Source organism: Saccopteryx bilineata, chromosome 1, assembly GCF_036850765.1.
Source record: "Saccopteryx bilineata isolate mSacBil1 chromosome 1, mSacBil1_pri_phased_curated, whole genome shotgun sequence".
Classification (NCBI taxonomy): Eukaryota; Metazoa; Chordata; class Mammalia; order Chiroptera; family Emballonuridae; genus Saccopteryx; species Saccopteryx bilineata.
This window is the reverse complement of record NC_089490.1, coordinates 188,508,662-188,522,482: the sequence shown is the minus strand read 5'-3', so window position 1 is coordinate 188,522,482 and position 13,821 is coordinate 188,508,662. Positions and strand designations below refer to the sequence as shown.

The 13,821-nt window shown below is 37.9% G+C and overlaps 1 protein-coding gene across 4 annotated transcripts in view; it reads left to right on the top strand.

Moving 5' to 3' along the window:
* Positions 1 to 13,821, top strand: part of GAB1 (GRB2 associated binding protein 1) — a 129,292-nt gene that overhangs the window by 109,164 nt on the left and 6,307 nt on the right. For 2 of the 4 annotated variants that reach the window (XM_066232795.1, XM_066232786.1), the window contains 4 exons: positions 7,792 to 7,881; positions 9,536 to 9,629; positions 11,049 to 11,172; positions 13,554 to 13,676. In XM_066232795.1, coding sequence (XP_066088892.1) covers positions 7,792 to 7,881; positions 9,536 to 9,629; positions 11,049 to 11,172; positions 13,554 to 13,676 — 431 coding nt within the window. The remainder of the gene's footprint in view (positions 1 to 7,791; positions 7,882 to 9,535; positions 9,630 to 11,048; positions 11,173 to 13,553; positions 13,677 to 13,821) is intronic. The other 2 variants (XM_066232812.1, XM_066232805.1) reach the window with 1 other exon arrangement.

Below are 13,821 nucleotides of genomic sequence, written 5' to 3'. Positions count from 1 at the left end.
AGGAAAATGGATTTAGCAAAAACAGTAAAGAGGTTACTAAAATCATAGTAATAAATAAAATGTTTTTGCTTTTCTTTAGTCCTATCCTGCTTTTTCAGCAAAATATGATGCAAGAGAGGATGCATGAGAAGGCATTTAATATTACAGGGCAGACTTTGTCAACCCACTTTAGAGAGTTTTAACTATCCAAGAAAAACTCATTTTAAAACCCAAATTCAGATCTTGGAGCAAAGTTTACTCTTCAAAACTTAAACTGTATACAATGTCTTATTTGGTCATGAAATTCTTCTCATTATGCATAGAGCATCAGATGAGTCTGTTCTAAATTTCTAATTTTGTGACATCAGGTACATGACTTAATCTGTTATTCTAGTATCTTTTATTAACTAAACCTAATAATAAGCAAACCTAATTCTATAAGATATGACTTGATTTGTTTCAGAGCCCAATGTAACTAGTTCAACATCCAGTATAGCCAGTTTCTGGAGTGTCTTCTTTGGAAGAGAATGCACTAAATGAATGACATTCTAGCCTTGTTTATACCCCAATTATAGATGTCAGCTGCTGTAGTTGGTAATACAGATGAGTTTTTCAAATACTTCTGAGTAACTGAAGCGGCAGAAATATACAGATATTTTAAACCTGTATGTTTAATGTATTTTTATGGATCCTTTGCCCACCCCCTAACCTGTGGCAGCTTTAGTGCCATCTATACTATTTCTGCCATGATAGTATTTGTTTTGAACCAAGTTTTGTGAATATTACTAGAGGACAAAAACATAATTTTCATGCATTGTATTAAATATTAGGAAGGCAGATGAGTCATGGGAAATGCAGCACACGTTATATATATTTTGGTTGTTTTTATTGAAACTTTTCTATTTTAATGGAAAAAGAATTGTAAAGTTTGAGAGGTTTCTATAAGATAGCTATCATGGCTTCTCTTTAAAGTCAGTTCTCACATAAATTTACCATATTTAATCACTGCCTTATCTAAGCTCCTTCCCCCATCCAGTCTCCTTCTAACATGATGGAACAGCTGTTTGAACCTCACATGCTCTTTCTCTTTTGTGTCATTTGGTTTTGTCCTTTCATGGCTTTGTGCAGTAGTTCTGACCATTAGTTATGGTATTGATTTTTATTTTCATTTTTATTGATTGATTGATTTTAGAGAGGAAGGAGGAGGGAGAGAGAGAAACATCAACTTGTTTCACTTATTCATGCATTCATTGGTTGATTCTTGTATGTACCCTGACCCAGGTATCAAACTCGCAACCCTGGCGTATCAGGATGATGCTCTAACCAACTGAGCTACCCGGCCAGGGCCTAGGATTGATTTTTAAAATGCAGCACAAGGTTACTTCTGTTGTTTTTGTACATGAGTTTGATTCAAGTGTCATTAGGTCTGGGTCCTCATTTTGGTGTAGGAAGCACTGGGAAAACCAATCTGAAGGACCTTCCCTGGGTGGGTCTTTTCTGGGCAAAGTGATATATTTGATATAAATATATATTTTAAATATATATATATTTAAATTTATATATGTTTATATATAAATTTATATATTTATATATAATATTTATATATATTTATATATTAAATTTTTATATATTATATATTTATATATTAAATTTATATATATTTAATATATATATTTCATCTAAACATTTTTTCAAGACATCTTCTAAAGAAGTTTTTGAATGTAATTAAAAATTAACCAGCCTTCTCAGAATGACTTATATACTATAGTAAATGTTTGTAAAATGGATGAATGAAACCAGTAAAAGCAACTAGATTTTAAGAAACAAGCAGTACAACTGAATCTTTTATTTGGCGTTACATTTTAAAGGAAGTACATTTTTACAGTATAGCCTTTACATGTGGGAATTTTTTTCTCCCCTAAATATGCTTGACCTTCCTATATAATTACCACTAATATATTCTTCTCTATACAATGAGACCATTAAAACAAGTGTGAAAGTTTTTAGGATGCTACCTTGATTACTTTTTGGAATTAGCAGAGGATAATACAGTGGTACCTTGAGATATGAACAGACCAACATATGAATTTTTTAAGATACAAGCTGTGACTCGGTTCATATTTTTCTTTGAGATCAGAGCGAAATTCCGAGATATAAGTCATGATTCGGGAAGCTACCGCTAGTTGGTGTGTTGACGCACAGGCCCAGTATCGGCAGTTTGATATAGGAGTTGTCTGAATTACAAGCTCAGTTACAGAACGAGTTAAATTTGTATCTCAAGGTACCACTATAATGTGAATTGCTTTTCTTCTTTCTTGAACTTTGAGATGCCTACTGGAAATAGTAGTATAATTTGGAAAACTTTGGAAGAGTATAAGTAATTCCACGATGAGCTGAATATATGTAGGCAGAACGTATTAAAATAATACTCCATAGTGTACAGACTTTGCAAAAAAGGATTGCATCTGCTTATTTGAAACAACGTCGTGTGACTGACTGCCTTGGCCCTATTTGGGGATGACCAACTTTTAAAACAACATTCATTCGCTCTTTTTCCCCTTTAAAAGGACAAACAAAAAATTATGACCCTGATCGGATTATACACCATCAGCTTTAAATGTGGTGGATTTAAGTGTTTCCCAACTGTAGGATATGCCCTCAGCTAAGTCTTGGGTCTTTAGACACAGGGAAGAAAAGATGGCTTCCTTGAAGAAGCTCACAGTCCAGTGGAGAAGGTAGAAAAGTAAACACATTATCATAATGAGCGTGGAAGGGGCTGTGGTTGAGGTAAGCTCTTGGCACTATTAGCTAAGCTCACCTGAGGAAAGTCTGAGTGGGTGAGTAGCAATTAAATGATGGCAGAGGAGGGAAGGATGGTGGAGGATTTCTAGTCAGAATAAACATCATACCCAGGTTCTTCAAAAAGAGGGGAGATGGGGCTGACTCATCCTGGGTGGGGGGGAAGGAGGAAAATGTGAATGGAGGGACGAATGCCAGATGCCTTGCAAGTGCCTGATCCTGAGAGTATTCTGATCCCCGCTAATGAGTTAGGGCTTTATTTTGAGTACACCATTAAAGGGCTTTAGGCAGGCAAGTTAATATCATATAATCAGTTTGCCCTCTAGAAAGCTTGTTCTAAGATTCAATGATACAATTAAAAAAATTACTTTTTTTTTTTTTTGTACTTTGTATTTTTTTAAAGTGAGAAGCAGGGAGGCAGAGAGACAAACTTCCGCATGCGCCCAACCAGGATCTACCCGGCATGCCCACTAGGGAGCAATGCTCTGCCCATCTGGGGCGTTGCTCCATTGAAATAGGAACCATTCTAGTGCCTGAGGCAGAGGCCATGGAGCCATCCTCAGCGCCTAGGCCAACTTTGCTCCATTGGAGCCTTGGCTGTGGGAGGGGAAGAGAGAGATAGAGAGAAAAGAGAGGGGGAGGGGTGGAGAAGCAGATAGGCCCTTCTCCTGTGTTCCCTGATTGGGAATTGAACTGGGACTTCCACATGCCGGGCTGACGCTTGACCGCTGAGCCGACCGGCCAGGGCCAAAAAAACTAAATTTTTAAATGTAGAATGTCATAATGTCATGCCTTTTTTAGCACCTTTTTCAGAGTGTGCTTTGCCCCATTTTCCAAACCCAAAGTTCTTCAAGCCTTGGTTTAGAGATGATCAAACAAGAAAGACCTAACAACAGTCCCCTTCCCTGGCTCTTAGTTAACCCCTCTTCAGGACTTAGTGATTTTTGAAGTTTTGAGGGCACTGGGAGGGTAGGGGGAGGTCATTTAGCCATACAGTGGGAGCTCATTACTCCCAGGAAAACCAAGTGAGTGAATGCACATTAATAAAGGAAGGAAAGACTTAAGATTCTGGATTTTTTTAATTCTTGGGTGAAGGAAATCATTACATTGTCATAATAAATATAACGTGAAATTGTTATTGGGAGATTAGAGAGAAAGTGGAATCTAGAATGAATCCCTAAGAGGTCTGATGTGGGAACTGCAAGTATAGGAAACAAGGCAGGTTTGTGGTGAGTCAAAAAGGAGACATTCCATTTTGAACATGTAGTGTGAATGCCTGCAAACCAACCATGTCATCCATGTGGGTGGTTGTGTGGAAATGTAGATTAGGTGCTAGGGGAAAGATCTGAACCAGGTGAAGATTTACCAACCGGTACTTCAAATAAGAGAGCAATCACATGACCCAGAGATTGACAGTCCCAGGTGAGATCGATTTAGCCCAGGGTTCCCCAAACTTTTTACACAGGGGGCCAGTTCACTGTCCCTCAGACCATTGGAGGGCCGGACTATAAAAAAAAACTATGAACAAATCCCTATGTATACTGCACATATCTTACTTTAAAGTAAAAAAACAAAACAGGAACAAATACAATATTTAAAATAAAGAACAAGTAAATTTAAATCAACAAACTGACCAGTATTTCAATGGGAACTATGGGCCTGCTTTTGGCTAATGAGATGGTCAATGTCCGGTTCCATATTTGTCACTGCTAGCCGTAACAAATGATATGATGCGCTTCCGGAGCCATGACACGTGCGTCCTGCATCACCGAAAGTAGTACTGTACGTGAGTGACGCCGTGCTTTGCGGCACTGCCACATACAGTACTCCAGTACTCTCACTGACCACCAATGAAAGAGGTGCCCCTTCCAGAAGTGCGGCAGGGGCCGGATAAATGGCCTCAGGGGGCCACATGCGGCCCGCTGGCCATAGTTTGGGGACCCCTGGTTTAGCCCATAAGGGTTAAAGCACAATAGGAATTTCACCTGTAGTCAGTGCTGTTTGCTAAGTGAAAAAACGAACAAAAAAAACAACATTGCTTGCTTTGTTCCATTCTTGTCTAGCTAAAGGCAAGTTGTAACTGCCTTGGATTTGAAAGTTGAGGCTCAAATGAGTTCCTCTTGTTTGTGCTCAGAATGTGAGAATTGGTGTATCTTCAGATTGGTTCAGTTTTGCCTCTACTGTAGAGTTTTTATTTCTTATTCTTTGTTTTCACACTTCAACAATCAGAAAAACATTTAAGTATTTGCTTACAGGCAGTAGAGAAGACAGGGCTAAGACAAGCATTATTTGTACCTTGAACTTTTCCTTTCTTTCCTTATAAGTAATACTGAGCTATCACCTGGGCATGACCTTTATTTCTGACTGGAACACAAATGTCACATTAAGTTTAGAAGGATACACAAAAATGTCTAAGTGTCTCAGCGCAAGTCAGCACAGCATATCTATGACGCGACCTTTATCCTAAAATCAACCTTAAGCTTTGGATGGAGTAGAAAATACATGTAGATTTTTATAAATGCACTTTAACGATCTCACACTGTACAGTATTTTTCTGTTAAGAAAACCAAGGAATACTTTTGAGAGTACCTGAGAGATGGCCTGGGTTTGGAGGTGAGATGATGATCTCGGTGTCAAGTGTTGGAAGGACAAATGGAGGTGACCTGTTAGACAAACTGAAGTATATAGAATGAGCTCATTACTAGGGAGATTTAGAAGCCACGTGGCCTTGATTAGGTAACCACAAATATAGGTAAGATACTGAGGGTGTAAGCTGAGAGACGTAAAGAATGACCGCTGGTAGATAAACCGCAGTGCAAAATCAGGTGGAAGTGCAGAGCTAATGAAAGTGGGTCTCTTCAGAAAGGGTGAGGGCAGAGAACACGCTGAGTAAGTGCCAACGAACTAAAACTAGTGCAAAAAGCATTTTGTAATTTTTAAACATCATCTCCCTCACCTGTCCACCATTGGTAGCGTTCACGTCGATGGAAGATCTCAAACAACTGAGGTTTTAAAACCGAACTCCAAACACTGACTTTCTAAAATTCTCTCTATCCTAAAGGGACAGAGAGATACAGCAAAGCGGGCTAGTCCAGGGGCATCGCACCAGCAGGTAGGAGACTGGACGAAGCCTAGATTTAGTCTCCAATTAAAGGGGACCTGAGCAAGTCGCTTAACCTCTTTTCGTTCTCCACAAACTGAAGAAGCTGGGATTGGTCTGTAAGGGCCTTTCAGCTGCAAAGTAAATGTGTTTTTGTATGATAAAGCTTACCCTCTGCCTCCTACTTTTTCTTTTTAAGAGATGTACACTGTTTTGGAGGAGTACAATAAGCTGACATGCCCCTTGGTTTTAGAAAGAGGCCCTGCCAGCGTGGTCCCTGGATAGGTCAATGTCAGGGATAGGATCATGGCCCAGAATTTAAGCACCCACATCTTAAAGCAGGCCTGCCTCATTTCTGAATTAACTCAATGTATTAATTGCCTAGCTTAGAAAATTGGTTAAGTAGAGAATTTTCATGTTGTGTAATCGAAATAATCACATTTTAAGGAACATGGAGATTTGGGTAGATGAGGTGCTAGATGACACTGCATTTTATTTTACCATCTAATAGATTTCAACTCAGCTTTCTAAATGTCATGAGAAAAGAAAATTTGGTGCCATTCAGAATACAACAGCTTATATAACCTACTCAAATAATATCACTACTCTGACATCCAGGATTCCTCTGGGAAAAAATTTGAGGCCAACTGCTGGGTGGTGACGCTGTCCCTTCCACGGGTTTTCCATCACTACTTGTTTGTGCCAGAGAATAAATGAAAAGAAAATGATTGCAAATGAATTTATGCTCTCACAGCCTTAAGTTAAAACTAGACAACCAGCAGTTACAGAATCTAGACATCTGTCCCTGGCAAAATGGTGATGTCACCAGACAGCCACTTAGTATCCAGGGGAAACAAATGTCCATTGTGGATTAGCCAACATTGTAGCATCCACCTGCTTCTCTAGAAGGGGTTTGGTCAGGAGAGGAAAGAATAGTCAGATTAAAGTTTTTAAAATACCTCCACCAAACTAAGAGGGTAATATTATGAAAGGAGATAGGTCTCCGTACTCTCTTATGAGACACCAGCCTTGGAAGAAAAAGTGTACTGAAGATCGGATTGAGATGTAGAATAGAATGTCTTCATATGACCCAGTTTCTAAGGCATGTTAAAAGCGCTAACATGCTACATGTTCTTTCTCCTTCCCACCAATAAAGAACTAACCAGGCCACTTATCCTACTAAAACCTTACCATCTTTTATAACACTTGGCTTATTACATGGGTGCACGCAGCTTCCTCCCTCCCAATGTATTGAGCCTGGAGGCTATGTAGCAAGATGGGAACAGTCCCCACAAACAAACTTTTTTTTTTTTTTTTTAATAAATTTTTATTAATGGTAATGGGATGACATTAATAAATCAGGGTACATATATTCAAAGAAAACATGTCTAGGTTATTTTGTCATCAAATTATGTTGCAAACCCCTCGCCCAAAGTCAGATTGTCCTCCGTCACCCTCTATCTAGTTCTCTGTGCCCCTCCCCCTCCCCCTAACTCTCTCCCTCCCTCCCTCCCATGTCCTCCCTCCCCCCCCTACCCATGGTAACCACCACACTCTTGTCCATGTCTCTTAGTCTCATTTTTATGTTCCACCAATGTATGGAATCATGTAGTTCTTGTTTTTTTCTGATTTGCTTATTTCACTCCTTATAATGTTATCAAGATCCCACCATTTTGCTGTAAATGATCTGATGTCATCATTTCTTATGGCTGAGTAGTATTCCATAGTGTATATGTGCCACATCTTCTTTATCCAGTCTTCTATTGAAGGGCTTTTTGGTTGCACAAACTTTTGTTTATGCTTTTGAGATGTAACATTTCTGCTCAGGGCTCTGTTGCCTTTTTTTTTTACAGAATCCATTTTTCCAATTAAAAAAATAACATATTAAGAAGAGTCTTCTTTTTACCAATTAGGTCAAAGTCCTAAAATTTTAAGACCCAAACCCCATGGTTTAGAGCGAACTGATTCACAAACCATACGTGACTTTGCTACGAGAAGAAAGGGTATGTACTTCATGCTGGATGGGGCGTTGGGAACTTCTTTATTTTGTAGTTGTTGTTTTTTTTTCTTTCAAAGTTAAGAGCCTTAAATGCAACTGCTGTGGTAAATAATGCTTCCCAGCAGTTACTTCTAAGGTGAATGTTTGCCATAATGCATCGTGAGTCTCCTTATTAACACGGCATGTGAAATATTTGATAATATGTGATACTCAGTCTTGTCCTTTTGCATTCTTTTATCCCTTTAGACATCAATACATTGTTTTCTTTAAGCTTGTGAGCTGCTTGTGAATTCTAGTTGTCCCCTGTATTTATATATAATGTATGCTTTCTGTTCTGAGATAGAATACAGATTCATGTCTATGGATTAATTATTTTATGGTATGACTTAGAATTTAACAGCTAGACTGCTGTTAACCCTTGGGTTTTAGAAAAGTGAAACAGAAGAGTTACAGAAATACTTTCATTTAAAATATCAGCACAGTATTATTTGGCATGTGTCCATTATAAGTATAGAGATGAGCAAAATTACTTTACCTTGAACTTAAATTAATCTCGTCTTCAGAAGATCACATGGAGTTTTTGTATTTGAGTTAACAAAAATACCTCATTATAAGCCCCAGAGAATCTGCCTAGCCCATTAAAATGACCACCTATTTTATAGCTTGATGGTAATTATAACATAGTTGATTAAAAGTATACATATATGGACAAAGACTAGAAGAAAGAAACCTGGAAAAATGAAAAATTTTTTCTTAGAATAGCAGGATGAAAGGTAACTAAAAATGCTTACCAAGTATGTTTAAGTGGTCTCCTAAAATCTAATATTAACAAATAATATCGTTTTTAATTCTTTCACTCATTTTATTACTTTCTGAAAAATGTTTCAGTCTTGATGTTAGCCGCTGAGAGCTCTGTGGTATGTACTAACATAGTACTGTAACTGTCTTCTGCAGTAATGAGGTCAGTAAGCAAAGACCGCTATAAGTAAAACTATAAGAATATTAGCATTTATTTATTTTTATTTAGTTTGGTCAAGAATACTGTTGGTTAAATTAAAAATTTGAGATAATGGTTTAATTATGGCTTTTTCTCAGAGCTAAGTTTGAGTCTAAAAATAAGCATATGGCTTTATTTTATTTGCTTCCAGATTGGGCGTGAATTAATTTAGACTACTTGGTCGCTAATTTTTTATTTTTATTTTTTTGTTTGGGTTTTAGCAAAGTTTTATATTTAATACTTTTTATACATTATTTTATATGTATAGTTGTATAACTGGTACTTCAATTTAAGGATAAAATTAGGTAATAATGAAACAAGAAAGTCATGAAAATTATAAATCAACCGCAAAAGAGTTGCATCACATTACTTACTCTCATTCTCAGTCTGTCTTTATAAAATGTTTACTTAACTTAAGAAGCAACATATTATAGTAAAGCTTTAGGCTTTCAGTCAATAATCATGAAACATTATCTGATTAACTTTGTCACTCATTGTTTAGCTGTGTAACCTTGGGTGAATCACATGACATCCATGAACCGCGAAACCAGCAGGTCTTAGGTGTACTCCAGCAATACCATGTAAATATATAGGGAGAGGATCTGGTTTTGTATCTCAAATTTCTGTATACTGAAATCTCCTTTTCTCTCTTTTATTTCAGCCAAGCCAGCACCTTTAGAAATCAAACCTTTGCCAGAATGGGAGGAATTACAAGCCCCAGTCAGATCTCCCATCACCAGGAGTTTTGCTCGAGAGTAAGTCTTTGTTTATAATATGTAGCTTGATTGTTCATTATGGTGGAAAACATCTAGAATAGTGGTTTCCAAATTATGGCCTAGGAAGCCCCCCTTTTGGGGGTTCTGTTAGTTCAAAACTATTTTCATTAAGACACTAAGATGTCATTTGCTTTTTCCACTCTTCTCGTATGAGTGTACACTGGAGTTTTCCAGAGGCGACATAGTATTTGATGACATTGTGTAACAGCTAACAGAATGTGTATTTATAGGTTTTAATTTTTTTTCTACTGTTTGTAATATGCTAAGTATCTATAGATATAACCCATATAAACAAAAGTTCCTTAGGAGTTCTCAGTAGATTATAAGGGTGTAGAAGGCCTGGCCTGTGGTGGCACAGTGGATAAAGCATCTACGTGGACTGCTGAGGTCACCGGTTTGAAACCTGGGGCTTGCCACCTCAGGGCACATATGGGAGTTGATGCTTCCTGCTCTTCCCCCCTGTCTCTCTCTCTCTCTCTCTCTCTCTCTCTCTCCTCTCTAAAATGAATAAATAACATCTTTTTTTTAAAAAAATTCTAAGTCTGTAATGGTTTCATGAGGCTAGAAATTTCTAAGAACTAGTGATCTGGAAAACATGGTAGATTCTTGTGGGAATTATTTAATTAAGATTTACTTAAATGTATATAGAAGGGCCTGACTAGGTGGTGGCACAGTGGATAGAGTGTTGGCCTGTAACACAGAGAACCCAGGTTCAAAACCCCAAGGTCACCGCTTGAGCGTGGGCTCATCTGGCTTTATCACAGGCTTACCAGCTTGAGAGTGGGGTTACCAGCTTGAGCATGGGCTTATAGGCATGACTCCATGGTCACTGGCTTGAAGCCCAAGGTTGCTGACTTGAGCCCTAGGTCACTGGCTTGAGCAAGGGGTCACTCAGTCTGCTGGAGCCCCCCTCCCCCTCCCTGTCAAGGCACATATGAGAAAGCAATCAGTGAACAACAACTAAGGTGCCATAACGAAGAATTCATGTTTCTCATCTCTCTCCCTTCATGTCTCTCTATCTCTATCTGTCCCTCTCTCTAACTCTGTCTCTGTAAAAAAAAATTGTATATAGAGGGGAAATGAATATATGAAGTTACAAACTTGTGTTGAGTATGTGTTCTTGTTGCATGTATATACACATAGCTATTTTCAGTAAGAATTCTTAAATCTTTTTATATCTGCGACTTTCTACTTATCCTCTAAATCATTAGCAATACCTTTTCTTTGTTCTACACAGGTCATTTGATGCCCCCAAATATACATTTTTCAAGATAGCTGTAAATATTGGTTGTGCATTTGAATGTATGGAATAAATTGTATTATACTACAATTGGAAGTGATTTTATTAATAGAAACGTCATCAGGGCTGATGTGTGTAATGATGGTTTCTGTCATTAGCTCCTCCAGGTTTCCCATGTCCCCCCGACCGGACTCAGTGCACAGCACAACGTCAAGCAGCGACTCACACGACAGTGAAGAGAATTACGTCCCCATGAACCCGAATCCTCCCGTGGAAGACTCAGTATGTCCAGTCTTCATCTGCACTTCTTTTCTCTTCCCTCCCACCTGTCGTCTTATCTTTACATCTTTCTTTATACTTGAGGAGAAAGGATAAAAGACAGCTTTTTCTAATGCTTTTTTTAAAATACTATGATAAAATCTAAAACCAATAGAGGGTCAAAGTATAATATCAATTTCTAGAAAAATTAGATATAAAATTAGTTTAAAATTATAAAAGGTTCCCAGTTATATAGTTCTTTAAGATAGGCTTGATTTTTCAAACTATACCAGAAAATACTTTTTACTGGATGCTGCTTACTCATTTATACAAAGATCCAAAGTCAAGCATTGCGAACTGAGCCCTTAATGTGACTCCTGAAATTCACACAATAATTCAGCATTACTAAAGACAAATATTGTTACATAATAATAGCAATAAAAATATGTTCAATAAATTTATTTGTTTTTAAAAGAATTTAGAAAAACAAAACACTACTGTTGTTTTTATTTTTATATTTTAATTCGCAGAACACTCAAAATAACTCCTAGAATCTTAGGATTTTTCTAAACTGTTTTGTGAAAACACTGAGTTAAAGGCTAGAATACAGTAACAGGCTGTTCCCAGTTGAGATCAGATCAAGAGCAAACAGACTTCCCTATAGGGACATAAATTTTAACAATACTTCAAGATGAAAAAATTTCCACTTCCAGTAATAATTAGAAAACAGTTTAACTAGCCATTCTGAGAAATTCTCTTTAGAATAACTCATTGAGTACATTATATATATACTCAATAAATGTGTACATCATATGAACTCATAGGTTCTTTGCATAGCCGTATGAGATCTGTGAATTCTAGGTGTTTCCAATTAGGGAAATTCCAGGTATGGGTTCTTTCATGGGTCGCATTTGAACACAATCAATGTTTCTCACACATACACACACACACACACATACACACACACTCCTGCTTGATTTTTTTAATGTTAGAATGAAATATTGATTCATTTAGAGAAAAAAAATCTGTTTATTTATGAATTAGAAAACAAGGCAGGAAGAAAATGGCTATTTGTGCTAATTGAATACCAAAACTTGCTTATTATTTTTTTCTTTTTTGGTGCCCTCCATATTGTTATTGTCAATATCTTGCAATGTTTTATTAGAAGTAGTTACACTGACCTGTGGTGGCGCAGTGGATAAAGCATCGACCTGGAAATGCTGAGGTCGCCTGTTCGAAACCCTGGGCTTGCCTGGTCAAAGCACATATGGGAGTTGATGCTTCCAGCTCCTCCCCACCTTCTCTCTCTGTCTCTCCTCTCTTTCTCCCTCTCTGTCTCTCTCTCCTCTCTAAAATTAAAAAAAAATAAAATAAATAAATAAATAAATAATAAAAATTAAAAAAAAAAAGTAGTAGTTACAGATTTGGTTTAAAACTCTGTTCCTACAGATAGGGGCGTCACGTTGAGTCGTGCTGAGTATTTACTGCACAAACACCCTGTACCCAGCATGCGGTCTGCACACCATGCTGTAGTCCTGACCCTGTCCCGCTTGCCAGGTGGTAGGCTGTGCCGCAGAACTATGTCACCCCAGAGGAAGGAGCACCTCTCTCTTTCTAATTCACAAAAACGCTGTATATGGACTCTCAGCAGCCCTGCTTAGAAATGAAGAAATACACTGTATTTTTAGCGACTGTCTTTGCCATGAGTCCCACCTTACTCTCTGTAACCTGAGCAAAAATTCCTGTCCACTATCTTCCTTTTCTCTCTCTCTCTCTCTCTCTCTTTTTTTTTTTTTTTTTTTTGTGATGAGACAAAAAGACGGACAGATAGGGACAGGCAGACCAGAAGGGAAAGAGATGAGAAGCATCAATTCTTTGTTGCAGCACCTTAGTTTCTCATTGACTGCTTTTTCATACGTGCCTTGATTCAGGGGGGCTAGAGCAGACTGAGTGAGCCCTTGCTCAAGCCAGCAACCTTGAGCTCAAGCTAGTGAGCCTTGCTTAAACCAGATAAGCCTGTGCTCAAGCCGGCGACCTCGGGGTTTCAAACCTGGGTCCTCCACTTCCCAGTCTGATGCTCTATCCACTGCGCCACCAATAGTATTTTAATAACATTCAGGTCAAGCTATTGCAGCTAATTAATGGTAGCTTGACATCCCAGTCTCAGTTTGAAACAAGTTTGACTTTTGAAATTACTTTTGGCTTATTCGAAGCTAAGTCTAAATTTGTTTTTTAAACATCACTTATTTTGCCCCAGCCCTAAAAGGTTTTTTGGTTTTCTAAGCAGACATGTTTCAAGCTATGTCCTCTTAAAATAAATATTTAGGCTTCAGTAGATGGCAGGCGAAGAAACCACTGTGTCACGTGGCTGTTTAGCAGTTGATTTTGTTGTATTGTACTTTCAGAATCTTTTTGGCAGTAACAGCCTTGATGGAGGAAGCAGCCCTATGATCAAGCCCAAAGGAGACAAACAAGTGGAATACCTCGATCTAGATTTAGATTCTGGTAAATCCACGCCACCACGGAAAGTAAGTGAATCCTCCTTTTATAAGTACAGAGTGGGCAAAGGTGGGTTTATAGTATGAGTACAGGAAACACAGAATCTATTCTTGTATTATTATTTATTAATTATTGTATCATTTTCTATATGAACAACTGGAAACCTACTTTTGC